A 23,266-nucleotide genomic window follows, 5' to 3' on the forward strand; every position below is an offset into this window, starting at 1 on the left:
GATACACACCAGGAGAGCCGGCAGCAGGCATAGGGTCTCAGGTATAAAGAGGAGGCCGCCCCTCCAGGTCGGGGCTCACTCCTTTCTTCCCTTCAATATTTTCAACCCTTGCCACCAAAACACCACACATACCAAGTCATGCCAACAAGCAGAGCCTCCCCAGCCTATATAAGCCAGGGCATATATACTAAGACCCTGGTTGATGATGAGTCTAGTAGCGAGGATGAATTTCCAAATATTCTTTCACATAAGTTTAAAGAGTTGTGTCGGCACCACCAAGGTTAGAGTATATCTCCCTGGAAGACACTGAAAAGCCTGTTAACCATACCATAGAACGCCGTAAAATGGAGGCCGCTGAAGTACTTAAGGCTCTCCTCGAAGCCTCAAGCACTGCGAGGGAAGCCGAGGCCGCCGACGCCGCGGAGACCACTGAGGCCGCTGAGGTTATGCGAGCCAGTCATCCTACAAAAGTGGCTACGCCCGTCAAGTGCGCTCCAGGCAATGTACGGCGTTCAACGCGCCTAAAAGCAGCTCAACGAAATAGAAAACAGCAAGCAACACGAGGTACTCGCCGTTCTGCTCGCATCGCGGCTAGAATCAACAAGAGGTCTTGAGAAGAGGTCTTGAGAAGGAAGAGAAACAAGGCAAGCAATGTTGGTCAGGGTTCTGAGTCTCCTATGTCGAAGCAGGGGGAGCATAGTGTGAAGAGAAGTACGATGGGACAAAGCAGGGAAGGTTATAGCCAGGGAAGTCACTGGCCCTAGGAGATAAGGACTGTTTAGGAAAATTTAAAGGATCACGAAAGAATGAATACACGACGGCAAATATCCCTTCTCAAGCCAGCGGGACTCTATTCATTAGCCTTAAAGACGTTGAAGAATCTGTCGATGTCTCAAGCGGTCCAGAGCCTCGACAACGTCTGTCAAGGAGACCACTTAGGGAGTGATCGGTAAACGGAGCCCTACTCAGTGTCGGCGCTGTGCAGTGACGGGCTCTCACGCATTGGGCTCACGCTGCTGACTTTTAAAAAGCGGACTTTAAGGTATAAGTAGTGTGTCGTCTATTTTAAGCGTAGTCTAAATTTAGCCCATGTCAAAGCACTAGATAAAGGGACCAGTATACAGCTCCACATAAGTAAGCATACGGGACTAGGAATAAAGCAACTAAATTTAACATGTAGCAAATGTAAGATACCGTGATTCAACCCACATCTTGTTTAAAACGGCTCTGCTACCTAAGTAGGCAGGCATGACTTAAACACAAGCTTCCTTAAGAATAGCTGATGAGCACTCACAAGATAAGCTGTCAAACAACGTAAACAAGGAACGGGGCGGCCTGGAATGAGGAAGCCGAAGCCGGCTCGGCATAAACCCCTATCTAAGGTGGCAAAAACTGACGATATTGGGTTGGATAGCAGGGGCAGTAGGAGCCAACATAGATCAGGAGCATAGTCAGAGTAGAGAAATCAACTTAGCAGATATATATAGTTATGTTACTTAGGAATACTATTGCTTATGCCATGACCGTTATGCACAATGCCACTGTGCAATTGGATTACAATGTTATCTAGCTGTGACAGGTCGTAATGTGCTCGTACAATCGCTACCTGCACGCGACCACAATGCCAAAAAGATGTAGGATAAACACATAGTCGCTTATCTTGAGCCATACTCTGTCACAGATTAAAGGTGCAGGTATGTGCTGTTGACTCTTAGAGTGTAGCCTTCGAGGCATGGGCAGTGTTTAGATATTAGTTTCAAGTACTCTAAATTTAACCTATAACTAATTCCAACATATTAAGATTTAATTCCTTATTTTATAATACTGCTTATAAGTAGTTATTGAAAATTAACAACTATCTAAGGTGCTTAAAACAAACTTTAGCTCCATCTTCAATGTATTTAATGACTTTTGAGAATATTATTAAAGAAAGAGGGACACAGCATTAGTACCTTTACAATACTTACCTTAATATATAAAGTAATTAACACCCCTTACTCATTATGCCTGTCCATTTCAGAAAGGACCTCACATTGATTGAGGCTGAGGCCCATGCTATGAAAATAGTGTTCGAAATGTCGGAATCCGAGAAGGAACGCCAAATTGCTGATTTCATGATCATCAGTTCTTTCCAGTCTTTGCTTAATATTCGTGACCAGATTAAGTCTATAGAGGCATTCTGGGAGTCAATCATCCACATGAAGCTACAGATTGACTCTACGCAAGGACAGATTGAACTCACCACTGAGCAAAAGCACCAGTACCTTCTCGGGCTCATGATTATCCCTCGTCGTGTAGATATAGATCTGCTGACGGGGGAACAAGTCAAGGACATCCCAATAGGTGGAAGTGAGCATGGCAAATCCACACGCAAGATCAACTTACACGGAGACCGTGACTTTGACAGATCAACAGGAGATGAGCTCAGGAGGGGGAGAACTAAGAGGAGATCCAACAGACCAGGCAAAACTTCAGGTGATGCTTGTGAAGACCTTGGTGCTCGCCCTAGAAAACGAAGGGATGCAGAGCCTTCTACTGCCCAGGACTCAGGCTCTGACAATCATGAAACCGGCCTATTTCTGAATATCTCTGATTCTGAGGAGTCTACCGTATCAAGGCAGAAGACGCGCCGTAGAGGGAAGAGCACCAAGGCAGGAACTGTTGGTCGGGAACCCAAGTCTGCTATGTTGAAAAGGAGGGATCACAGTGGAAAGAGAAGCACACCGTGGGGCAAAGCAGGGAAGATTACAAAAGAGGAAGTAGCTGGTCCTCTGGAAGATGAGGACTGTGCAGCAAAACGTCCAAAGGATCACAAAAACATGAATGCACGACAGCAAATCGGGAGGAAGACAAGGAGTTATGCTTCTCCGGCTTCCAAGGAGCCCTTAGCCAGGAAGAAGAGCACGAAGGGTGGTGGTCAGACGAAGGGTAGTGGTAAGATAACGGACAGCGGTGAGGTGACGGACAGCGAGACGATGGACGGTGATGAGGAGAGTGATGGCAAAAGTACCTAGGTAGGGCTAGTAATTAGTTCAACCTCATCAGAAGAGTACTCCTAGTACACACATGACTAGGTGGACAAAAGACTGAGACGAAGTAAAACCAATGCCTTTCGGTCGGAGAAGAAGGTTCGATAAACAATTGTTGATTTCGTTGGGAGGTTTTGCTTGATCCGCATATATATATTAAACTCGGTAACTATCTTCAGTACGTCATGTTTCACGTCCAGGCATCAAGCATCCTAGTTCGCATGTTTTCTTCCACCTTGTCCACTGCTTCCTGGATAGCATCCCACATCTCATGTTCGTCTACAAAATCGACAGCCAACTCCCCAAACTCCAACCATACATGTTGTTCCATGTATTCGATAGTCGAGTAGTCCGCAAGCACCTCGTCGAGCCTCTGTTCGAGTCTTCTGTTGTAGTACATCCGCATGTCCTGCGAAAACCGTGCCAACCGATCATCGAGGTAAGACTTCAGCTTTTCGGACATGGTCTCGGAGACAGAGCTTGTGTGGGACGCTGTTTCGGCAGTGGAAGCCGCGGGAGACGAGGCCGCATTAGGCGGAGGGCTCTTTTGTTGTTGTGCCTTCTTGAGCTCCAGCACGGTGGCCCTGAGCCTTGCGTCCATCGCCGCGGCCGCCGCGGTCGATTCACGCAATTTCTCTATCATCGCACCCGCCTGATCCCAGGCTTCACGCAGACCATCAAGTCTTCCGGCCTTGTCGTCTGATGCTTCGCCCTTCCGGGACTGCGGAGCATCATCGCCAGGGCTAGACCGCAGTCGCTTTCGCGCAGAATTCGCGGCACCGTGTGGAACAGTGTCATTGTATGACGGAGGAAGGTCGGCCTCTTGCGTGGAGCTTCCATCGCCAACAGAACTGCTATCCTGGGCATCATCTTCGATGACTGGTTGTCCAAATGCCTCGCTAGACGAGATGATCCTGCCGCCCTTGCCAGCGTAGAGCGTCATCAGGTCTAGGTGGACGGGGCTCTCGGCGACCTGGAGGAGAAGCTCTAAGGACATTGCTAGGTTGGACACGGCTGTCCCCTGAGCTGCAGAAACATATTCCCACAGGTTGTCACCTACTGGTAGGTAGGTGAGGATCCTGCGAGACCGGGACAGCATTTGCATGGTCTCGAGAGCTTGTGCATCAAGCGACCTTTCCGGGTTCAAAGCCTCGATGTCTGAGGGCGCAATGAGGATACCGGCGGAGTTGCTGACAGTGACTTGGAGGCGGGCCTGGGACCGGTGTATTTTTGACTTCAGCCGTTCAGGGAGCGTTGGTTGCCGGCTGAGAGAAAGGGATTCAATTTTATCGGCTGGTATGTCGAGAAGGATAGCAGTGAGCCCGGGATCGTCTCGAAGAGCAACTGAAACGCGGAGCCGCAGGGACATAATGCCAGTCTTGTTGAAAGAAAGATGCAGAGATACCGGCTGCAGGAGTGACCGCGGGCAGGGCGGTGACTGTGACACATCCTCGTTGTCTATATCGACAAGGCAGCCGTCGATGCGGCGTTTACTGCAGCCGCCATGAGGTGAGAAGAGGCTCGGGGGCGGCGGCGTAGTCATCGTGATGGGTCTCGAGACCGGGGGAAACTGTACAGGTGATTAGTGAAGACCACAAGCTAAGAATGAAGGGATCGGGAACCCCCTGCGCGAGACAAGTATCATTGGTTAAATGAAACGAGACACACAGGCTGCCCACCCTCCCAGGCTTTCTTTCTGTAGCGACGTAGAGCAGCCTTGACTCTGTGATCCTGACGGACCCGGCAGCGCTGCGGGCTCCCCTCGAGTGACCCAAGCCTCAATCGTGCACACGCAGTTCCACTCCGTGCTGCATAAAGCCCAGACCTCAGCCGCAGTCACAAGCTGTGTACTCCAGGCACAGTCTGTAGCGTGGCAATAGCAGCACGATTGAGGCGAGGATCGAGGTGCGAGAGGGGATGCACGGTCTGCCTTCCGGTCCTGAGCTTAGCAATGGGCGCGGCCAAGAATGGTCGTCGACTGTGTACCGCAAAGTGCAATGCAGTACTGCCGGTATCTCGTGAGGTAGAGCTCGTGTTGGGTGATGGTATTAAAGACTGGAAGATGAGAATATAGGGTTGTTGGCGTGAGAGGTAAATATGCGTGATGTGGAAGCTGTTAGTTGTGAGGAGAAAGGGGCCGCAAGTCTTGGGGTGGATGGCCAAGCCTGGAGCACTGCGCGGAGCGGGGGCACCATTGTCCGGGACGTTTGGTGGAGCCTCGCCCTTCCGGACCACTTCCCGCGGTAGCCGCCCGTGGAGATTGCATCCCGGAGATGCACAAAGTTGGCAAGGTTGTTGAGCACCCTGCCCTGGAGCCTGATCCTCCCCGCCCTCCAATCATTGGGTCAGGTCGCCTCTTGTCGATGACCGGGCCCTGGCACCGACCCGCACGCGCTTCGACATAGTATGTCATTGGTCATTGATGTTCCTCGTCATATTGGGTCTCTCGTCGTGGCAGTGACAGTCGCCGCCGTAGGGAACCGTAAAATACGTGGCCCAGTGACCAGCCACCACGTTTCTCCAAAGTCCCTTTACCAGGGGCCCGCTGCACACAGATACTGGGCGCAGCCATACCTGTCCCCGCGTCACCGGCATCACCAGCGGCAGCGAGCATGTCTGGCGAGGGTAGCTGCTCTTATAGCAATGTTACGTCACTGACGCATTGGACCTCTGCGAACGGCATGCTAGCCGCCCGCTCACACGCTGAGATCCTTCCACGCCCAGTGCTCAGGCGGGCATCTGACCAGCGAGACCATCCCGGCGGCCAGCGGCAGGCATGGAATTGTCGGAGGAACAACAATTGTAGGCTGAATTAGTAAGACTCGGCTCGGCTCCGATTATGAGGTCAGCAACACATGCCCAGCCGACGGTTGAGTTGCCATGGCTGCCTGATCCACTGCGCCTCGGCCCTTGCTTGCGGGCCAGTCCCCTGAACCATGTCGTGGCACGGTCTCGCGGTGGCGTTGCTTCCAAAGCTGAGGTCAAGCCAGCTCGAGAGGAAGGACGACTTATCGTCTCTGCCCTCTATAGGGCGGGCCGTCTAACTGCACCGCCTCTGATCGCATTGAAAGGAGACAACTCGATCGACAGCGATGGGAAACGAAGAAGATGGATGGTTAGCCATCGTGCAAGCGACAGGTATTACTCATCTCCGCATTGCCCAAGGCAGACAGGCGAGAGACTGGCGTGGCACGGCTGGCCCCGGGATTTAGCGGGGTGATCCGGGTTAGGTTCGAGCTTTGGCACATGTGCGGTGGATTTCTGGCGGGGTTACGGCGACTTCATCAAGTGTTTCCCATATTCTCGCTGCTGCATCATCGATCTTAATTCCACAGCGCTTCTGACCACAATGTCGTCGATGGAAAGTGCAGAAAATGCGATCCGGGACTTGGGATTCTACCACGAGGAGGACGCAACTGTCGGAGCGAAAATCTCCACCATGCTCCAGCAACGCCTGAACCCTCTGTCAAAGGAAGGCCTGGAGTTCTATGAGGCCAACGTCTTGAATGACAGCGTAGGTTCTTTCTGCAACCTCTTCCTGGATCCCACTGACACTCTTGCAGCGCATACGACCCATCCTCGACTCGTTCTTTCTACCTTCGTTCTACGTCATGGCACGCTATGCCAACTTCTCAAACGATGCCGGCCATAGATTTCTATACTTGCGGGGTGGCGAAGGCGCAGGCCCAAAAGCACTGGTGGTTCAGCTATGGGACAAGGGATCAAGAGCTGTGTATTATACTCGTTCACATCGTTATGCGCTACCTCCCGCGAGAGCCTCCAACGGCCTCTTCGAAGTCCCTTTTGCCGCGCTGGAAAGGGCAGGCTGCGGCGAGGGCACACCAATTAACTTTGACCAAGGTGGAATGTACGTCAAGCTGCCAGTGTCTTGAATTTTCTGACATTCTATAGAACTATACAAGACGCCTCAATTGCGTTTGAAATCGTTGAAGGTGCGTTCAACGCTACGATCTTTGCGACAGAAGACTTAGCTTCAAAGTGGCCCCAAATGGTCCTCCCGGATACGCCCGACGTTAGGAAAAAGGTGGATGAGATTATGGGAGCGGAGCTGGGGCTGCATGCTCGATTTGAGACAAAGCAAGCTCCAACTGGTTGATCTGAGAGCGGTCCCAAGTCGGTGGGTTAAGATAATAGTTGCGAGAAAAGCCAAAGAAGTCTGGATCCCCGGGGACATCCTGTAGCTCAAAAAATGGACAAAATGTACCGTCGCTTTCGAAGTTTGGCTCAAGGGGGATGCTTTGGCTGGCGGCCCAGCCAGGTTCATTACCGTTTAGAGGAACAGCCGGGGATTCTGTTGATACACCCTCCTGTTGGAGATTCGAAATAAATGACTCGGCAGGGTCGCCTGTCGTATCAGGATTGGCTTGGGCCTCCTGGGATGACTTCTCAGCTTCCTCGGTGTGCTGTTGCATGTCGAAACCCTGCCTAACCCCGTCCTGTCCGGGACTCAAGAAGCAGTCTGCGGCCGACCATTCCGAGTCGATCCGAGCCTTCTTGGGTGGATGGGGTGTAGTACCTGGCCTTGAGTTGACCGCTTCTATGCGCCTCTTCGCAGTTCGAGGCTTGGTCATCCATGCTATTATTCCACGAGGTCCTCGCGATTGGTCCAGTTGTTGACAGGCACCCGCTTTGAGCTTGGCAATCGTGGCTTTTGCAGACTGTTTACTCGCCTCGTCGGCCTTGTCCCGACCAGCGCACTGTTTCTGATGCCCCATGAAAGTGCTTAAGTTCTTGCACGGCTTGGAGCAGAAAAAACATTTTAGGCCGGCATCAATATCTGTGCCGCGGTCAATATCTCAATCTTGGAAAGGAACACACGAGTCTCACGCGTGTAATAATGCCTTGCGAGATCTGTGCGGCACTCCTTGCGACAGCACGGACAAACCGTCCTGGAGGGCCAGCCAGCTGTATTACTTTTGGTGCCGATATCGATGTTGTCCTCGTCGCCTTCATCCTTGTCTCCTTCGTCCTCGTCACCTTTGTTTTCGTTGGGTGGGTCTGATACAATCCTGTGCGCTCGACACGCGTCGAGTCTGGCTAGAAGATACCGCTCTTCAGACTACTCTGATTAGCTTAGAACCAACTAAGGCGATCGTGGACTAACTCGGTAGAATTCAAGATGATCTTGGAGTGAGTCGGTCGTGAGGAACGTTTGCTGACACTTTGGACACTGCGTGTGTGTATCGACTTTGGGGATTCGGCGGACTTCGTTGGCCATGGTGGTGATAGACAGGATGCTGAGACTGGGTGGAGCTGGAAACCAAGCCCAAACCATGCTGGCCGGGTCCTGTCAATTTAAGCCTAATTGCTGCCGTGCGGGGTGTGGGACCTGGCATGTGACTCCGTGCCGCGGGCTTCGCGGGAAGATGCGGCAGAAGTCAGAACACCCCGCGAGGCAAAATGCCGCATAAACCTCGATCCAATTCCACGCCAACTCCCGCACGCGAGCCTTCAGGAGCTGAACCCTTCGCAAGCAACTATTGTCTACTGAGTCTTGAACTGATTATTCACCATTCTGCCGAGATGCCTCAGGAAGCGCCCAAATGTTCTGCCTGTGACGGCTTGGGTATCAAAGACGGTATCATCTGTGGCACTTGCAAAGGGTACGGAAAATAGGTGCACTGACAGCTCGGGCCCAAGCATGTAAGGCTGCCTCATCCGCTATCAAATCGTTTCGACCTGACTGGCCTGTAGGACAAGGCAATTCATCGGCCAGTATGACCACGACAGAGTTAGGGAACGCACCAGATGGATGCCGGGACGATTCGAATCGATGGCAAGAGCAGGTCGTATTTGCAACTTTAATCCACAATACGTCTTCTTGGGTATGATGGCCTGAGAAGGGAAGGGATGTCTACTGGGGCGGCAAGGTTCTGCATGTGGTGGTCCTCACGAGAGGAAAGGGCACTGGAGTCAAGATTGGCTCATCCGAAGAGATTTGGGGCAGGCAGGCTGGTACTGACAAATCTGCGGGGGGGTTTTTTTTTTTTTTAATATCTGAAGCAGTCGTGGCTGAGCTTCTGTTCATTCAAGTTCCTCACCTGGCGTTGCAACACCCCCCGTCCCCGAATCCTGAACATACAAGAAGCCGTGATCTCGTCTCGGTGGCAGATGGAGCTCCTCCCAGCGTTTCCAAGACGGTGCCCGTCAGAGGCTATCGGGCGTCGGACAAGCCCTTCTGCCCCATCACTCCGTACCCCTTGACTTTAAAGCGCGCTAGATTTATTGTTTAATCTTCTGATAGGTAAAATAGTACGTCTTCCCACGCTTGAAAACCCAGACCGACTTCCCCTCGTACTCGTCCTTGTGCCATTGACTCCTGTCGGTCGAGTGAGAGTGGCCTTTGTTGTCTTTGAAAATATACTCGTCGCGGCTGGTCACATGAGGCACGACTCGAAACCGCACCTCTTTCCAAGTGTGATCTGTCTGCATCGGCCCTCCTACCTGCGTCATCTGCGTCATCTGCGTCTGCCCGAATTCATTCTCGCCAGGAGCCGACTCCTGTGCCGTCACAGACTGGGCACCCGTCGTGCGTATTTGTTGCACATACGGCCAGGTTGCAGGGGCTTTCCCTTTTCCTGAGGAGGTTGGCTCTTGTGCCATATCCAGCCGACCAAAATCTTGGGTCACGAGGGGTTCCAGGTCTGGGGTCCAAGTGGCTGGGGCTTTACCTTTTCCTGACCAGGCTGATGCCGCAGCGACTTGTCCAGAACTCGTGGCAGGTCCTGGGTATTGACCCATAGTGGCTTGTGCTTCCAGCGGAAATTTGCCGGTGACTAGCTTGTCCTCCACCCAGACACTGGGGAATTCTCCGTCGGGGGACGAGATGGCAATGACAGTTCCCTGGCCCGGGATGGCACGATTTCCGGGCACGTCGTAAGTGTGTGTAACAGGGTCCAAACCCATCTCCCGAAAGATGTCCCGCATAATAGCTATCTGGTCTGGCAGTGCCACCTCGCCCTGATATAATGCACAAACGACATGGGTACTTGAGGCTGGGAAAGAGGATCGGTAATAATTATAGAGGTCCTTCACCATACCCATCATCTTCCGCACGTTTTCGTCACCCGCGTACGAATACGACTCTGAGTTCGACTGTGCTCCCGACGGCGGTGACGATGGCTTCAGCGGCAGGGGTGGGATATGGGCGAGAATAGCGCCATGTTGAGACACAACCAAGGCAACGGAACAGGAGCCCAGGCTGCGGGTCCCGATGGCAGGCGTGTTGCTGAAGGCGATGAATTTCACCCCGCCCATCGGCACCACGAAAACCAATCCGGCGTCCTCCCAACTTGTGAGGATCCCATGATTCGGTGCGGCCGCAGACATTATTGTCATAACAAGTGAAATTGACAGAGTATTGCCACTTCCTGACTATGGGTAGGCGAAAGTACACACGTAAAGAATAAGAAATGCGACTCGGCCACCGCCCATGTGCTAAGGCGATATGGACCGATTGACGCCGTACACGTTGCCTCATTTATATTTGATCTAGAGGATTTCACCTCCAGAGTGCATGTTCACAAAGCTCCATAGCAGATTGTGAGGTCGATGTTAACGCCAAGGCACACCTTTTCATCCGGATGAAGCGGTTGGCAAAATAACATCGGGCCAGACAAACTCCCTATAAATGACGGCCGTCGGACCAGCGCGCTACTTGCAGGCGCGTTGTGGTCTATGTACCTCTTCACGGGTTGACTTATGCACGCGCGCCACCACCTTCCAAACACGGATGCAATACCATTCATGAACTGGTTCTGGCGTAGTGTTTGAAACATATGCAATACTCGGTTCTACATGTATCTCCATCACGACATGGCGGAGAGGTTGCGACTGGAGTCTTAGGTCACGGAGATTACACGGAGATATGGATGTGCTCAGCAGCTGCGGGGAGCATTTGGGCACATGTACAGTCCACGGATGTCTGATTCCGAACCGCCGCACACGAAACCGCGCCAAACTGTCGCCCTTGGCAGACTCAGGGTCTGCGACCTGTCACTCCACACCAACAGCGTCCTGGCTGCAACCAGCGACATACGGTACTTTCAAATTGCACGTCGCGGATGGGAGGATGAAAAAGGGGAGGGAGGGAATACGCATACATTACTCGGCGCCCCCCAGACTTCCCTACCGACGTTTTCAGTGCGGTTCGTCCACGAACGACGCACGAAAATCCAGAGCATACCACGTCCCTAGTCGATCGAGGATATCAGTTACCTACGACGCCATCATGAGTCTCAGCTTTCTCCCTGGCCATGAAATGTTCCCCATACCGCCGATTCCACCCCGACGAATACGTCAAGAAACTCTGGATCGCTTCATAAGTGCGATCTCTGCCGGTGACTGGGAGGACTTTGACACTTACCTTGCGACGTTCGGCCCCGACAAGGAGTTCGAAATAGATGATCTCTACCCAGTTGCATTCGAAGCCATCAAGCAAGATTCTGCCATAGCCATGGAGAGGATACTAAGCCGTGGCATGACTGTGCGCCACAGCTTCGCACTGGAGGCGATAAGCGCCAAGGCGAAGCAATGTCTCGATGTCATCGTCAAGAGATGGGATGTCAATACTCCTATTAGCGAGACTGAGCCCACTGTACTTGCGTACGCCTGCTCCAGTATTTCCGCGATGTGTCTAGAGCTAACAGACTTGTCTCTGCTGGCTGTGTAGTTATGCCGTTGACAATGAAGAAATGGCCCTATGGCTGGTTGCTCACGGCGCCGACCTAAACAAGCAGACTTACATCGACCTGACACCCATGTCGTACGCCGTCCAATTCGCCCCACTTGCGCTCATCGAAAAATTGCTTGATCGCGGTGGTGATATACATAGTGGAGAACTGTTGCAACATGCATTGGATAGGGCGACTGATACAATAGAGGTTCTATGTATGTTGATTGACCGAGGTGCACCGCTAGAGGCCATTATGTATGAGAAGCACGAGGCTTCAAGGAGGCTATATCCTTTCATGGAATTTGGTACACCCCTACACAAGGCTGCTACCATGGGCAAGGCAGACGTTGTACAATTTCTACTAGAAAGAAAAGCCAATCCTGCCATTCGGAATACCAAAGGTCGGACGCCAGTGGAGTGTGCAGTCGAGTCAGGCTCTTTGGAGACAGTAGAGGTGTTGAGGTCGGTTTCCACGGATTAGATATTACCTAGGTACATGGGCAGGGCCTGGGTCGCTGGGGAATTCGTCTGAGTGGAAAATTTTAGCAATTTGCCTTAGAATAGGCTCTTTTCCAAGTGATCGAGGCATTTGGGTCTATCAGCACTGATTTGACCTTGATGTGATGAGCAACTGTAAGGTTGGGAAAACGACAGTAGGCGTGACTGCCACTATGGCATATGGCATGGTTGTTAGAAGGGAAAGATCACAGAGAATCAGAGGATGTTTAATGGTCTTCAGCTGGATTCCATTGATCGTAGAGATAATACCCTCTTCGAAGACATCCATAGAGTGATCATAAAACACCAAACGTTCATTGCACATAATGACCACCTACTGGCGGCACCAAGTTCGCGGTATAGACATTCCCCACTATTCGCCGCACTATTTTTTAGACTCTGTAAAAGTTGAAATGCATGAAGCACGAACAACAGCCCAATAATCATGCGCCTTTGGAGCTACGATCCCAGGGGCCAGCAGGAACGCTGCCGGCAGCAGTGCATCTTGTAACGATGAAACCCCAAGCAACAGGATTCCGCAGCTGTTGGCCGTGAGTTAGGCTGTCCTTCGGACCAAAGACAGCTCACATGTAGAAGGGGGTGTGGCATCCTTGAGCATTTTTCTTTTGTTGCTCCTGTGTGGCATCCTTCTACATTTTTCTTTTTGCTCCAGTTTAGCATTCTTCAACGGTTTTATGCTCCAGTGTGGCATCCGTCAGCGATTTTGTGCTCCGTTGTGGCAGCCTTCAGCGGTTTTGTGCTCCAGTGCAGCCACCTTTCACATTTTTTGCTCCAGTGTGGCAGCCTTCAGCGGTTTTGTGCTCCAGTGCAGCCACCTTTCACATTTTTTGCTCCAGTGCGGCAGCCTTCAGCGGTTTTGTGCTCCAGTGCAGCCACCTTTCACATTTTTTGCTCCAGTGCGGCAGCCTTCAGCGGTTTTGTGCTCCAGTGCAGCGACCCTTTCGCATTCTTTGCTCCTGTTTGACATCCCTCTTGGCGGGTTTTGTGCTCCGATGTTGCATCCTTGAGCGTCTCTGTGCCCCTGTCCTGCTAGCTAAGGAAAGCCATGGGGGTCTTCGTGGAGTAATGACCTCAAGTAAGCCTAGGCCGGCTAAAGAAATATAAAACTACCTAGAACACGCAAGCATATGTATTGAAACAGAAGTCTCCTCGGGTTTAGGGCACCGGGGAGGAAATTCCTCTTGCCATTGGCCTCACAAATTTCACATGCATACAAATGGATCGGGATTATTACTAATTGTCTAATCTATGGGCGGCTTAATTCCCCGCCCAGAGCCAACCCTTCTTGGAGACCATGCTAGTGATCGGCCGGCCGGTCAATGATTGTGGCAAGAGACTTTTACCGATAACGTGTATGATGATGGGTACCAAATTGAGACTCGCACTGTTCAAAAATAGTAAAAGAGTAGTTTGCAACATGCTAAGTAACAAGAAATACACAAGTGATATTACGATCCGTCTTCATTCCTGATAAAAACAACAACATCATTCTCCAGACTTTCTCGGAACTCTGCGAGACTTAAAGTGCAAGCGAGGGTGAGATACACCTTGGATTTGGGCGAGCCTACCAAAATTGGGCCCACTTTGAAAGTCATCATGCCGGGTGGTTTTTTCCAGCTACTGCGTACGTGAAGGTTGAGCGTATCGCCCGGGGTGAGCTTTTCCTCCAACAATGCCGTAGCATGTGCCTCGAGATGGTATCGAACAGAGTCTATATTAGTCAGACGCCCTTTTTTGCTGGTACACAGCCTGGCCGTCCAATTAAGATCTAAAGAGGTCAGTATATTATAGAGATAACAATATGCCTAGGTACCATTTATTTACCTTGATGACGACTGATACAAGACATGTCTACAACATGACCGGTCATGGGACTATGTGCGTCGGTGATCACCCACAAAACACGTGCTGGAAAGATCAGTATATCGTCAACAGAACAAATATAGTGTAACCTACCTGGACTTTCCTCAGAATGAGTATCTGGAATGCTCATCTTGAACGTTGGCTTTTCGCATGATTCTTTTTGGCAGAGCAATGGGAAGGGCAGCAGGAAGGCACCCGGTGCTAATAAGTTGGTGGCTGCCCACACCTGAGTACCCGCTTTTATTTCGTGACTTTGGAGCAACCTCGCACTGAGCAAAAACGCATGATCCTGGCTGCCTCGGGAGCCCCTGCAATTGTAAACAGGGGTACCCTGTCTGTAATGCACCCGAGTTGCGAGACGACATCTCAGGCTTCGGCACGACAATTGCAGACTCCTTATCATATGCACTCTGACTGACCACTCAGAACAACGAGCTGAGTCATCAGCCACCGAAGCAATGTGATGGCAACGCTGAGCCGGGAGGGAGGGGCAAACAGAGCACGACTGCGGAGCCAACACCAGAGGAACCCTTCGTGATGTGCGACGGCTCAAATGCGCAAGAGACGCTTCGACAAAGACATTCATGCTAATCTCTGTAGTATAGTCCTAGCATTGACCACAATTCCCACCCCGTAGCTGACCGGCACCTTTCCTTCCCGGTCGATGCTCAAGTGCCGGGCTTCGACTGTGTATTGACCGCCATATCGGCGGACTGATTGAAGACTGAGGTGCGCCCCAAGATGATGCCATCACCCGGCGTCTTCCTAAATGTCGTGCTCAACGGAATGTTTGACCCCCGAATTTTCGTTTGCGGACAGACTTGTGTTCCACTTCCAAACGCATTGTCGCAGAATGTACTGGCAGTTCGTGACCGCTTGCGTGGGTGAGGTTTCTCCACTCGGCCATGAGTTGCGGTGCGTGAAAGATTTCGAGGCATATAGAGGTCAGATCGCATCTCGGGCTCAACCGCGTTTGTAGCGTTCTCAAGGTCAACTGCCTTCCGCTTCGCAAAGTTAGATCTGCTGGACGATTGTCTCGGGCTGCAAGCTCTCTTACCTCTCTCTTGGGGCTTGAGATCTTCACGAGTTCTCGTGGATTTCCAAGGACATCCAGGTTCTCGTGGATAGTCTTTCTGAGACCACGAGACGACGTTGTCGTCTTCAGCTCCAGCTCCAGCTCCAGCTCCAGCTCCGGTCCGGCAGTAACCACCCCAGAAACAGCAGACTCCAGTGATTCAGTAGACGGTGTGGACGAGCTTGTCATGGCTCTTGATGCACCTTCGTTCTTCAATAGGGACTACTGCTGTCGGTTGTGTGGAAGTTGAGTGTGCAGAGAGAGACACGCTTCTGGGAAATTTGCGAGGGCCAGAGAATTTTTGCCGCTTTTTGTTTTGATTTAGGCGCTGCGTGGTACAGTGTACCTAGGTACAGGTGCTTTACAACAACACCAGCCTGCTTCTGGTGAATGGTGCGTCAACATCTCCTACGTGCCGGGGTTGGGGCAGTCATAGGGGGCTGGGAGAATCGGAGTCTGGGCCAGATATGTGTCGATCCAGGCCCGCGGCTTGGCCACATACAGGCCTTGGTATTTCCATTCCAATTTTACTACCCTGATGCAGCGCTAAGCCTTACCCAGAGCTTCTTGTGATATTGGCCGACAGGAGAAAGCACCGATGTGTGAGGATACTTCAGCGAACGTAGTTGACCTTAGCTCGACCGGCCTTGCCCGTAGTGGCCCAGCATGACGACGAGCCGCAGAGCGCATCTCTGGCGTATCCAGAGCAGCTTGGGTCGCTCAATGGTCATCGAGCCCGGCAGGGCCCGAGAATATGTGCGTCCTTTGGAGCCACTTGAGAGCCTGTTGATGAATATAAACTCTGGCCTCTCCCTCTTACCTCTACGTTTTCTGGTGCTCGATGTAGCAAATTCGCAGAACCATCACTTCTTCCTCCGCGCCCGAAATTCCAGGGCGACTCGTGTTCCCTGGTCATACCTCTTTCGTAAGCAACCCTCAAAAGACGGGATCAATCATGTCGCCAGAACAGGGAAAATCGAAGCCTCAGGCACCTCCTCCACCCCCTCCTCCGGCCCCTTCATCTCCTCCTGCTTCCTCTTCCAATAATTCTTCGGTTAGTGATCGTCAGCCAGCTTCCTGATCATGGCTAATGAGGAACAAAGACTTCAAAAAGTGGGAAAGAAATAGGCTGTCTGGAGCGGGTCGTTGAGAAACACGAGGGAAAGTGAAGCGAGAGATGTTACATCTAGTAGGAAAGCAATGCCACATATTTATCTATAGCACTACTGTGATTTGAATCTTCTCCATCGGTGCTTTTGCCCGGAAACCTTTGCCCGAAGATGCCACAGAGGAGAAGTCGTGGCCGACATACGTTCAGGGCCCTACACCACGATGTGATGCCCTCAGACGTGCCATTCACCGCTCCTCCCCTCCGCTCCAAGCACTCTCCCGCTCCCGCTGGGAAAACGTGCTTCACATATCCTTGAGGATTTGTCCCGACATCGCAGTATAAGTCTATATCCTCTTGAAGATAGTCATTTCACTCCACTCCGCCGCCTATCACTTGCCCATTCGGTGTTCCTGGCTGCCTTGGTGGAGAAACGAAGTACCAACTGTCTCGTATGGGTCGAAATTTATATACAATGGACGATCGATTCTTGAGCAGGAAGACGTCTGTGTAAATTTTAAGGACCATGTTACATATGGCATTGTCGATTCGTCGAGCGGCTAAGAAGATTGCCGGTTGTTCGAGTATTGACTTCACAGCTCCACAGCTGTCCGTTTCCAGGAACCTAGAGAACGCGGTTTGATCTGTGTCACTTGCCGCTGCACTGGGACTTGCTTTTGACCTGCCCCGAAAATGAGTCTCTCTACAAGCAATATGCTTAGTGTAGACGAACCAAAACTTATCGAGAAATACGAGATGTTCGGTCCAAATTTCCCTGGCCCACGGCTCAGTGTAGTAGAGCAAAGCTACAATGCACCTCACTGTATCAACCACTTTGGCTATACTCCCCGAGTTGATGGGTGATAGTGGAGTAGGGGTTTCCAATAGGAAAGCACGGGTGGCGGTAAATAAAGTCTTCTCCAGACACATTGGGAAGGAGCTGGTCTGTTGCGCGAGCACGAAATCCACATATTCAAGGGTGGCCAATTTGCAATGAAAAATCGACAGAGCGTGCCAATCAACCGCTTTGGCTCTCATCAATTTCTCTGGACTGGTCGGATTCAAGAACTTTTGATTGTGATCAATGGCCTGAAAGAGATGCTTTTGTACCGACACGGCCATCTCCTTGAGATCTTGAATGTATCTGGGTGTAGTCTCCATCGTTGGGAAGCGAAGTTAACATTGAAGTGGTTTTAGGATTTCAAATATTTTACTTGACAAGATCCGTGGGCTAGGAGTGAGGGGAAAAGAACATCGAAGAAGGTGGCCTCCACTCGAGAGAACTCATCACAGCGCCCGAACGCTATTTAAGAACCCATGTAAACAGACTCTTGCGAGACGCCTGGCCTGCTGAGGCGGCCAAGATCCGGCATCTGGCCCTAGAGAAGGCCTAGATGGATGACTGCTCTGCCACCCCAGGCATCCTTCTCAAGCCATGTAGCCACTGACGGAGGGGTCGGAGGGCTGACTCGTCTCATGCGGACGTTGGCGACCATGGTCGCATGGGGTCCATGAACTCTCAAGGACTAGGTTTGATCAGATCAGTGATGTGACTCAGTACCTGATCACCTTAGTGCCGCATTCGCATACTGAGGAAGCCCATCCCTGCCCGTTGGCCATCGTCTCGTGTAGCGAGATAGGATAAGACACCGATGGTCGAGGGGGGCTGGATTCAGTATCCGACCACACCTGGCCATAACCAAATATATCACCGTCGTAGATCAGCCGATCTAAGCGCCGAGCGTCCAAATGAGTGATCGCCACATCAATTCCATTTACGGGAGCTGAGCACCTCTCATTGTCCACTGTGGACATTGGCCCATGGCCACAGCTGCCAACCGGCCACTTGTCTCCTTGGTCCTCGTATCCTGCCGGGTGACTTGCTGGGGCGACTACCTAGAACAGAGTCTCCCGTCAGTCTTTCCGACCTAGCCCGGTTCCTTGTCCTCCCAGGGTTGTGAACTCCCCATCCGCCCACATCCATCTGTCCACTGTCCATCTATCACCCAGTCGACTCATACAAACAGCTAATGCTCCACTCATCCGAAATGGTGAAGCTTGACCTAGAATTTATCGAGCGGATCATCGTGGACAAAAGGGCAGAAATTTTGAGACGTGGTCGACTAAGTCAAGGCCAAAAGAAGAGGGCTGGAATAGCTGCAGATTTGCTTGAGAACGGCCGGAGATTGTCCAACAAGCACTCAACGCAGCCATCGAGAGACCGGAGAGTACAAGAAAGGCTCCTCTGTATCAGTCAAAAAGTCAGCCCTAATACGGCTTTGCTATGCGGGATATGTCTCTCGTACTCTGCTCTGTCAGAGATGCCCGAAAGATATTTTCAGCCTCTACTTTCCTGGCTGGGGACCCAAGGACCGAAGTGCGATAAGTCCATTCTGAAGCTACTTGATCGCAACGTGATATCAGCCTTTGGTGCTGAAACTCGAAGCACGGAAACTCTAAGTCCTCCTCCCTCGCCGTCACCGATCACTGGACGGAAGGGGCTACCAGAAAACACCCCGAACGAGCCGCCTTCGAAGACACCACACGCGGCTTTTGAGGCGAGGGTTGATAGTCAAGCCTCCACCCCCGAGAGTGTGGCTACATCAGAAGTAGAAGAGATGGGGGAAGAGGGCCAGAAAGACGAAGACGTTCCCCTGTGGAAAAAATTCCTAGAACAATTCGAGTGTTTGTCCCACCCACCCGACAGCACACCCGAATACTCACAAGCACTCTCACTGAGAAACTTTACTAGGTCCGTGTGGCAAACGTGTTTGTTAAAAATAAAGACCACATTAAAGAACTCATAGAAGGAATAAAGGCCGCTCATTGATTTTTCACCCTAAAGGGGCCTGTAAAAAGTACCGTGCAAACCTGAACAATAGATACAACAAGGTCATTTCGAAATTAGGCAGGTCAGAATTATTGCTTAGACAGATATTTGGATTGTTCAAATACCAGACAGGAAAGTAGACCACTGGAAAGCTTATGAATCATTACTTTCTTCTTCAGCGAGGCCTCATTAATAGGATCACCGAGCAAGTCTCAACTATATACCCAGAGCCTGGATTCAAGCCTTTCCTTTTCACAGCCCCATATAAGTAATCCTCATTTCCCCTGAGTTAGCCGCCTACATCTGGTTCTGAATGCCAGCGTTGCCTTTCGGACGACAGATATGCACGCAGCTTCCCTGACCTTTCTTTTGCACAAGTACCGCTTAATGGCTTGCCAGCATGCAATGATCATGTTCGTACCAGTTCTCTTAAAAAAAAAAAAAAACTTACACAACAATGTGGAACATGCATACGGTTCAATCTAGGGTTAGGGGTTTGCAGCCCAGCTCGGTACAGGCTTGGCCCTGCTCGTGCACACGTGGCTCAACCCCGCCACAACAGTGAAGCTTGTGTGCCGCCAAGGACTCCGCCATCCACAATCACCTCTCACATCCGCTTCATCGATGGATCTATTCCGAACGCTCTCCTGTCAAGCCCGTTAGAACAGCCTCTACTTCTATGTTGATCATCAAATCTACGGACACCCATCAGAATGCGGACCTCCAGATGCTCCTTGGTGAGATCCGGACACTAGCCGACCAAGTGTCTTGTGACTGTGAAGACATGGGAGATGTTCCTGGCTTGCCAAATTTGATGATACAACCTATACCCCTCCTACCCGATCACGCACAACAACTTGACAACCTATTTCACAACAGTGAGACTATGGTTCGTACATTGCCCTGAAGCCTTTCTGGGAACGAAGCAGGAAACAGCTAACAGATAAATTGAAAGCAAGCTATAATACACAATTTAGCTGGCCAGAAGAACCTAAGTGTCGAGTTTGAAGAAAGGCATGCTGGGCCACAAATAATATGGATCCGGGGCGGTGGTGTCTCAGCAAAGAAGGAACGAATCTCTATTTTAATAGTTCTCCGCCGGCCAAAGCATAGGCATGTCGAAGGGCATGTGCCCCGAGAAGAACCACCTTCTGAAGGCATAATTGATAGACCCATCGCAGAAGACCAATTTGTTCAGTCAACCTTCCGATGCGAAGTCGGGGACATTATCATCCTCGAAGGAGGAGAGAGGCTAAGGTCTCGCGAGGCAGGCGATGTGGACCCTCATGACCTTTGTTTGCTTGCAACTCTGCATACCACCAGGGAGAAGGATGAAAATGAACGGGATGATAGTTGATGAGTACTTCTTATGTCAACCTAGAAAGTCGTCGAGGTCGCCAACGAGCCAGGCTATGTTTGGGTCCGGACAAGCGTCGCAAGAGGATATGCTATGGGGAGTACCCTGTTCCAATGCGGTAGAGAGTATAATGTGGGAGAAGTCGGCGGCTGGTGTGCTATGGCCTGAGTTGTATCGCTCGATGCTTCCCTGTGATCTCAAGGAGGAGAGCGCATCCCACTCTTTCCTTATAGCAGACATCTCCAAGCCGACTACCATAGACCCATCTGGGTGCGGCGGTGTGAAATGTAGATGAGCGAGGTTAGAGAGTCCGATGTCTTCACAGATAATGTGATACCTCCGCTATGTCAGCACCTAATGTTCTGCAGGGGTTCGATGCACTTACGGGACTCTGTTGAATAGACTGCTTAGCAAGACCCCAGGCAACGGCAGCCAGGAATGGTCAAGAGGGACATGAATCTCACCACGCAGCTCCTCGGACACCAGTACACCCAGGCGGTCGATGCCTTTAGCGGAGCACTCAGATGCCTGACGCAGTTTATAGCATTGCTCTGAATACCATCAGCTGCGTGCGGGGAAAAGAATGTGCATTCCTCACCTGCAAGGGCGTCGTACACGCCCATCGCGGCCGCACCATCAGAAATGAGGAGGCGATTGACAATGAGGTTGGCCAGCTTCGCCCCCCGGGCCGGCAGGCGCTTGCGGCCTCCGCGCCGTTCGTCTCTGATAAGCTGTAGGCAAGAGAGGACAAACCACGCGGTCCAGGTTCTTCTCTTCATCGTCGACTCTTGAACCTCTACCGTGAGCGCATGCTCCACTCGATCCAAGTAATCGTCAAAGCTCTTGTCCGTGGCCTGCCGCATGCACTGGTAAATTGGGTGGGTATAGTCATTCGGGGCGGCATATCCCTGCTTCTCACGCTCTTCCCTTTTTCTCTGCCCTGTCTTTATTTTCTTTGACAGCGTGCGCGCGAGAGTAAGCAGCTTTTCGTCCGAGTCGTTGCTGTTTGGTGAGCCGCCCACAGGCTCGTTCACCGGTCGGATGCCGGCAGCTGCGCTCGGTTCGGTCATTGCTTCATGGGCCGCTCAACGTTTGTCGTTTGCAAGCCTAAGCCTGTTGAGGGGCGGCCTTCGTGGTTTTTGAAAACCACGAAATAAAAGTGGGCAGCTCGTATCGCCACCCCCGCGTTTCGTGACCGTTCGAAATTGGTCCAAGGGAGCATGCCGGTCAGCATCATGCAGCCGGGAATCACATTCTGTGACCCACTCACACGGACTGTGGACAGTACACGCAAGGTCACTACTTCTTAACAGGGGGCGGGGCTTGATGTATACAGGTAAGCTCAGCAGGGGGTCTGTCTCACAAACTTAGTCCCGATATGAAATATGTCGCTTGTGCAGCCCGGTTGCCTTGCTGCCTTTCTGTACAACCGAATCTCCTGTGGAGCAAGATCTGGTTGCCTTAATTTTCTCGCCGCCTTCTCCTTTGGCTTTCCTACCACCGGTCAAAGCCCCTGATGTTGATCACGACCGTGTCTGCCCCTGTGCAGCCCTGCCAGGCGAAGGGGGACGACGACCAGTCCTGCCCGGAGGAGCCCAGCCACTTCGCCGGTCCACTCAACACTGTGTCAGACCATGCATATCACAACGGTGGATACTCGTGGGAGTTTACAATCGAACAGGTAATAAAATGATCATCTGTGTCGGAGGTCCCTGCTTACGCCAGACAGAAAGTTGAGAAGATTCCTGAAAAGCTCCTTGCGAGGCCGTCAGACAACGAGACATGGAGGCGGTATCTTGTCCGTGCACACCAACTCGAACCTCTGCTACCCTTTTTCGAAAACATACTTTCAGTTCACATTGTGGGGAAGACTTCGAATGACAAGCATTACGACGTCGTCGTATGCGACTCTTGTGTCCCCCTACTCCACCATGTCGGTTGCACATTCAAGTTCCGGTCTGAAGACGGCTCTATGGATGTCGCACCCACTGAGTCCCCCGCCCCCGACGAGTTCGTTCATGTCCACTCCGCCAATTGCAACGACTCCAGCGGGATCGTTCATGTTGGGCACACCGAATCTGACGACTTCATCCGTGTCGAGTCCACCGAATCCCACAAACCTCACGAATGTGTCGGTGTCGGGCCCACCGAGTCCGCCGAACCCGACGAGTTCGTTCTCGTCGAGAACCCCGACACCAGTCTTTCCACTGAGTCTGCCGGTGCCAACGAGCCTACCGACCCTTCTACCAAGCCCGCCGAGTACAAAACTTTCGTGTCAGTCACTGGCAATGTCGTTTTTGACGATTTCAAAGGACTCGAGTTTGATCACGGGCTGCGCTCTGGTGATCTGTCCGACGAGGTCAAAGAGTCGTTGAAACAGCTCCATTATGACTCGGACGTGTCACAGCCGAGACAGGGAGAGATCGATGTCTACGGATGTTGCAAGGCTCAAAAGTTGGCCGAAAGCCGATTCGTCATGACCGCCATGCGTGCGGTTTCCTCGGGGAAGCACGGACAAGGTCTTGACCGATACTATCTTTCCAGCCCTGATTACCGCAACGTCCGTGGCCTCTCGCTTGCAGTCGGGTGGGCTATCCTTTTACGCGATATAAAGGTACTGCCCGTGTGTGAACAATCGCTAGGAGAAGGATCTAACAGCAACTAGTCTTCCAAGCAAAACGTTACGCGGCAGTTCTTTCGGCATTGCTTGTTCATATCTCTACACGCACTCGATGACCCAGAAATGGCTTGCCATTCTAGGTTCACAGGCTGGACTGATGCTGAGTGGCT

General features: G+C 51.7%; 5 protein-coding genes across 5 annotated transcripts; 3 read left to right on the forward strand and 2 right to left on the reverse strand.

The window, feature by feature from the left end:
- Positions 1–3,129: 3,129 nt before the first annotated feature.
- Positions 3,130–5,616, reverse strand: KVR01_007337 (uncharacterized protein). Its single transcript, XM_044784779.1, has 2 exons — positions 4,698–5,616; positions 3,130–4,599 (listed from the first exon to the last, which is right to left on the reverse strand). Exon 2 carries the CDS (start codon positions 4,570–4,572, stop codon positions 3,220–3,222), a length of 1,353 nt encoding a protein of 450 aa, XP_044643590.1. The 5' UTR covers positions 4,573–4,599; positions 4,698–5,616; the 3' UTR covers positions 3,130–3,219.
- A 762-nt stretch (positions 5,617–6,378) lies between these two features.
- KVR01_007252 (uncharacterized protein) lies at positions 6,379–7,146 on the forward strand (the record flags this gene model as incomplete). Its single annotated transcript, XM_044790483.1, has 4 exons — positions 6,379–6,543; positions 6,593–6,701; positions 6,807–6,897; positions 6,942–7,146. The coding sequence occupies 4 exons, from the start codon at positions 6,379–6,381 to the stop codon at positions 7,144–7,146; spliced, it is 570 nt and encodes a 189-aa protein (XP_044643505.1).
- Positions 7,147–11,020: 3,874 nt separating this feature from the next.
- Positions 11,021–12,383, forward strand: KVR01_007495 (uncharacterized protein). The gene is made up of 2 exons (XM_044781826.1): positions 11,021–11,654; positions 11,722–12,383. Exons 1-2 carry the CDS (start codon positions 11,122–11,124, stop codon positions 12,203–12,205), a joined length of 1,017 nt encoding a protein of 338 aa, XP_044643748.1. The 5' UTR covers positions 11,021–11,121; the 3' UTR covers positions 12,206–12,383.
- A 707-nt stretch (positions 12,384–13,090) lies between these two features.
- Positions 13,091–15,370, reverse strand: KVR01_007303 (uncharacterized protein; the record flags this gene model as incomplete). The annotated part of the gene is made up of 5 exons (XM_044784977.1): positions 13,091–13,269; positions 14,068–14,151; positions 14,200–14,332; positions 14,805–15,239; positions 15,314–15,370. 5 exons carry the CDS (start codon positions 15,368–15,370, stop codon positions 13,091–13,093), a joined length of 888 nt encoding a protein of 295 aa, XP_044643556.1.
- Positions 15,371–21,994: 6,624 nt separating this feature from the next.
- Positions 21,995–23,141, forward strand: KVR01_007157 (uncharacterized protein; the record flags this gene model as incomplete). The annotated part of the gene is made up of 2 exons (XM_044783226.1): positions 21,995–22,157; positions 22,206–23,141. Exon 2 carries the CDS (start codon positions 22,449–22,451, stop codon positions 23,139–23,141), a length of 693 nt encoding a protein of 230 aa, XP_044643410.1. The 5' UTR covers positions 21,995–22,157; positions 22,206–22,448.
- Positions 23,142–23,266: the final 125 nt, after the last annotated feature.

Source organism: Diaporthe batatas, assembly GCF_019321695.1.
Source record: "Diaporthe batatas strain CRI 302-4 chromosome Unknown Contig00008, whole genome shotgun sequence".
Lineage (NCBI taxonomy): Eukaryota > Fungi > Ascomycota > Sordariomycetes > Diaporthales > Diaporthaceae > Diaporthe > Diaporthe batatas.

Coding starts and splice junctions, on each gene's coding strand:
- KVR01_007495 (XM_044781826.1), top strand. CDS start 11,122: ATGAAAAAGGGGAGGGAGGGAATACGCATACATTACTCGGCGCCCCCC. Junction 11,655..11,721: donor ACTGAGCCCACTGTACTTGC/GTACGCCTGCTC, acceptor CTGGCTGTGTAG/TTATGCCGTTGACAATGAAG.
- KVR01_007337 (XM_044784779.1), bottom strand. CDS start 4,572: ATGACTACGCCGCCGCCCCCGAGCCTCTTCTCACCTCATGGCGGCTGC.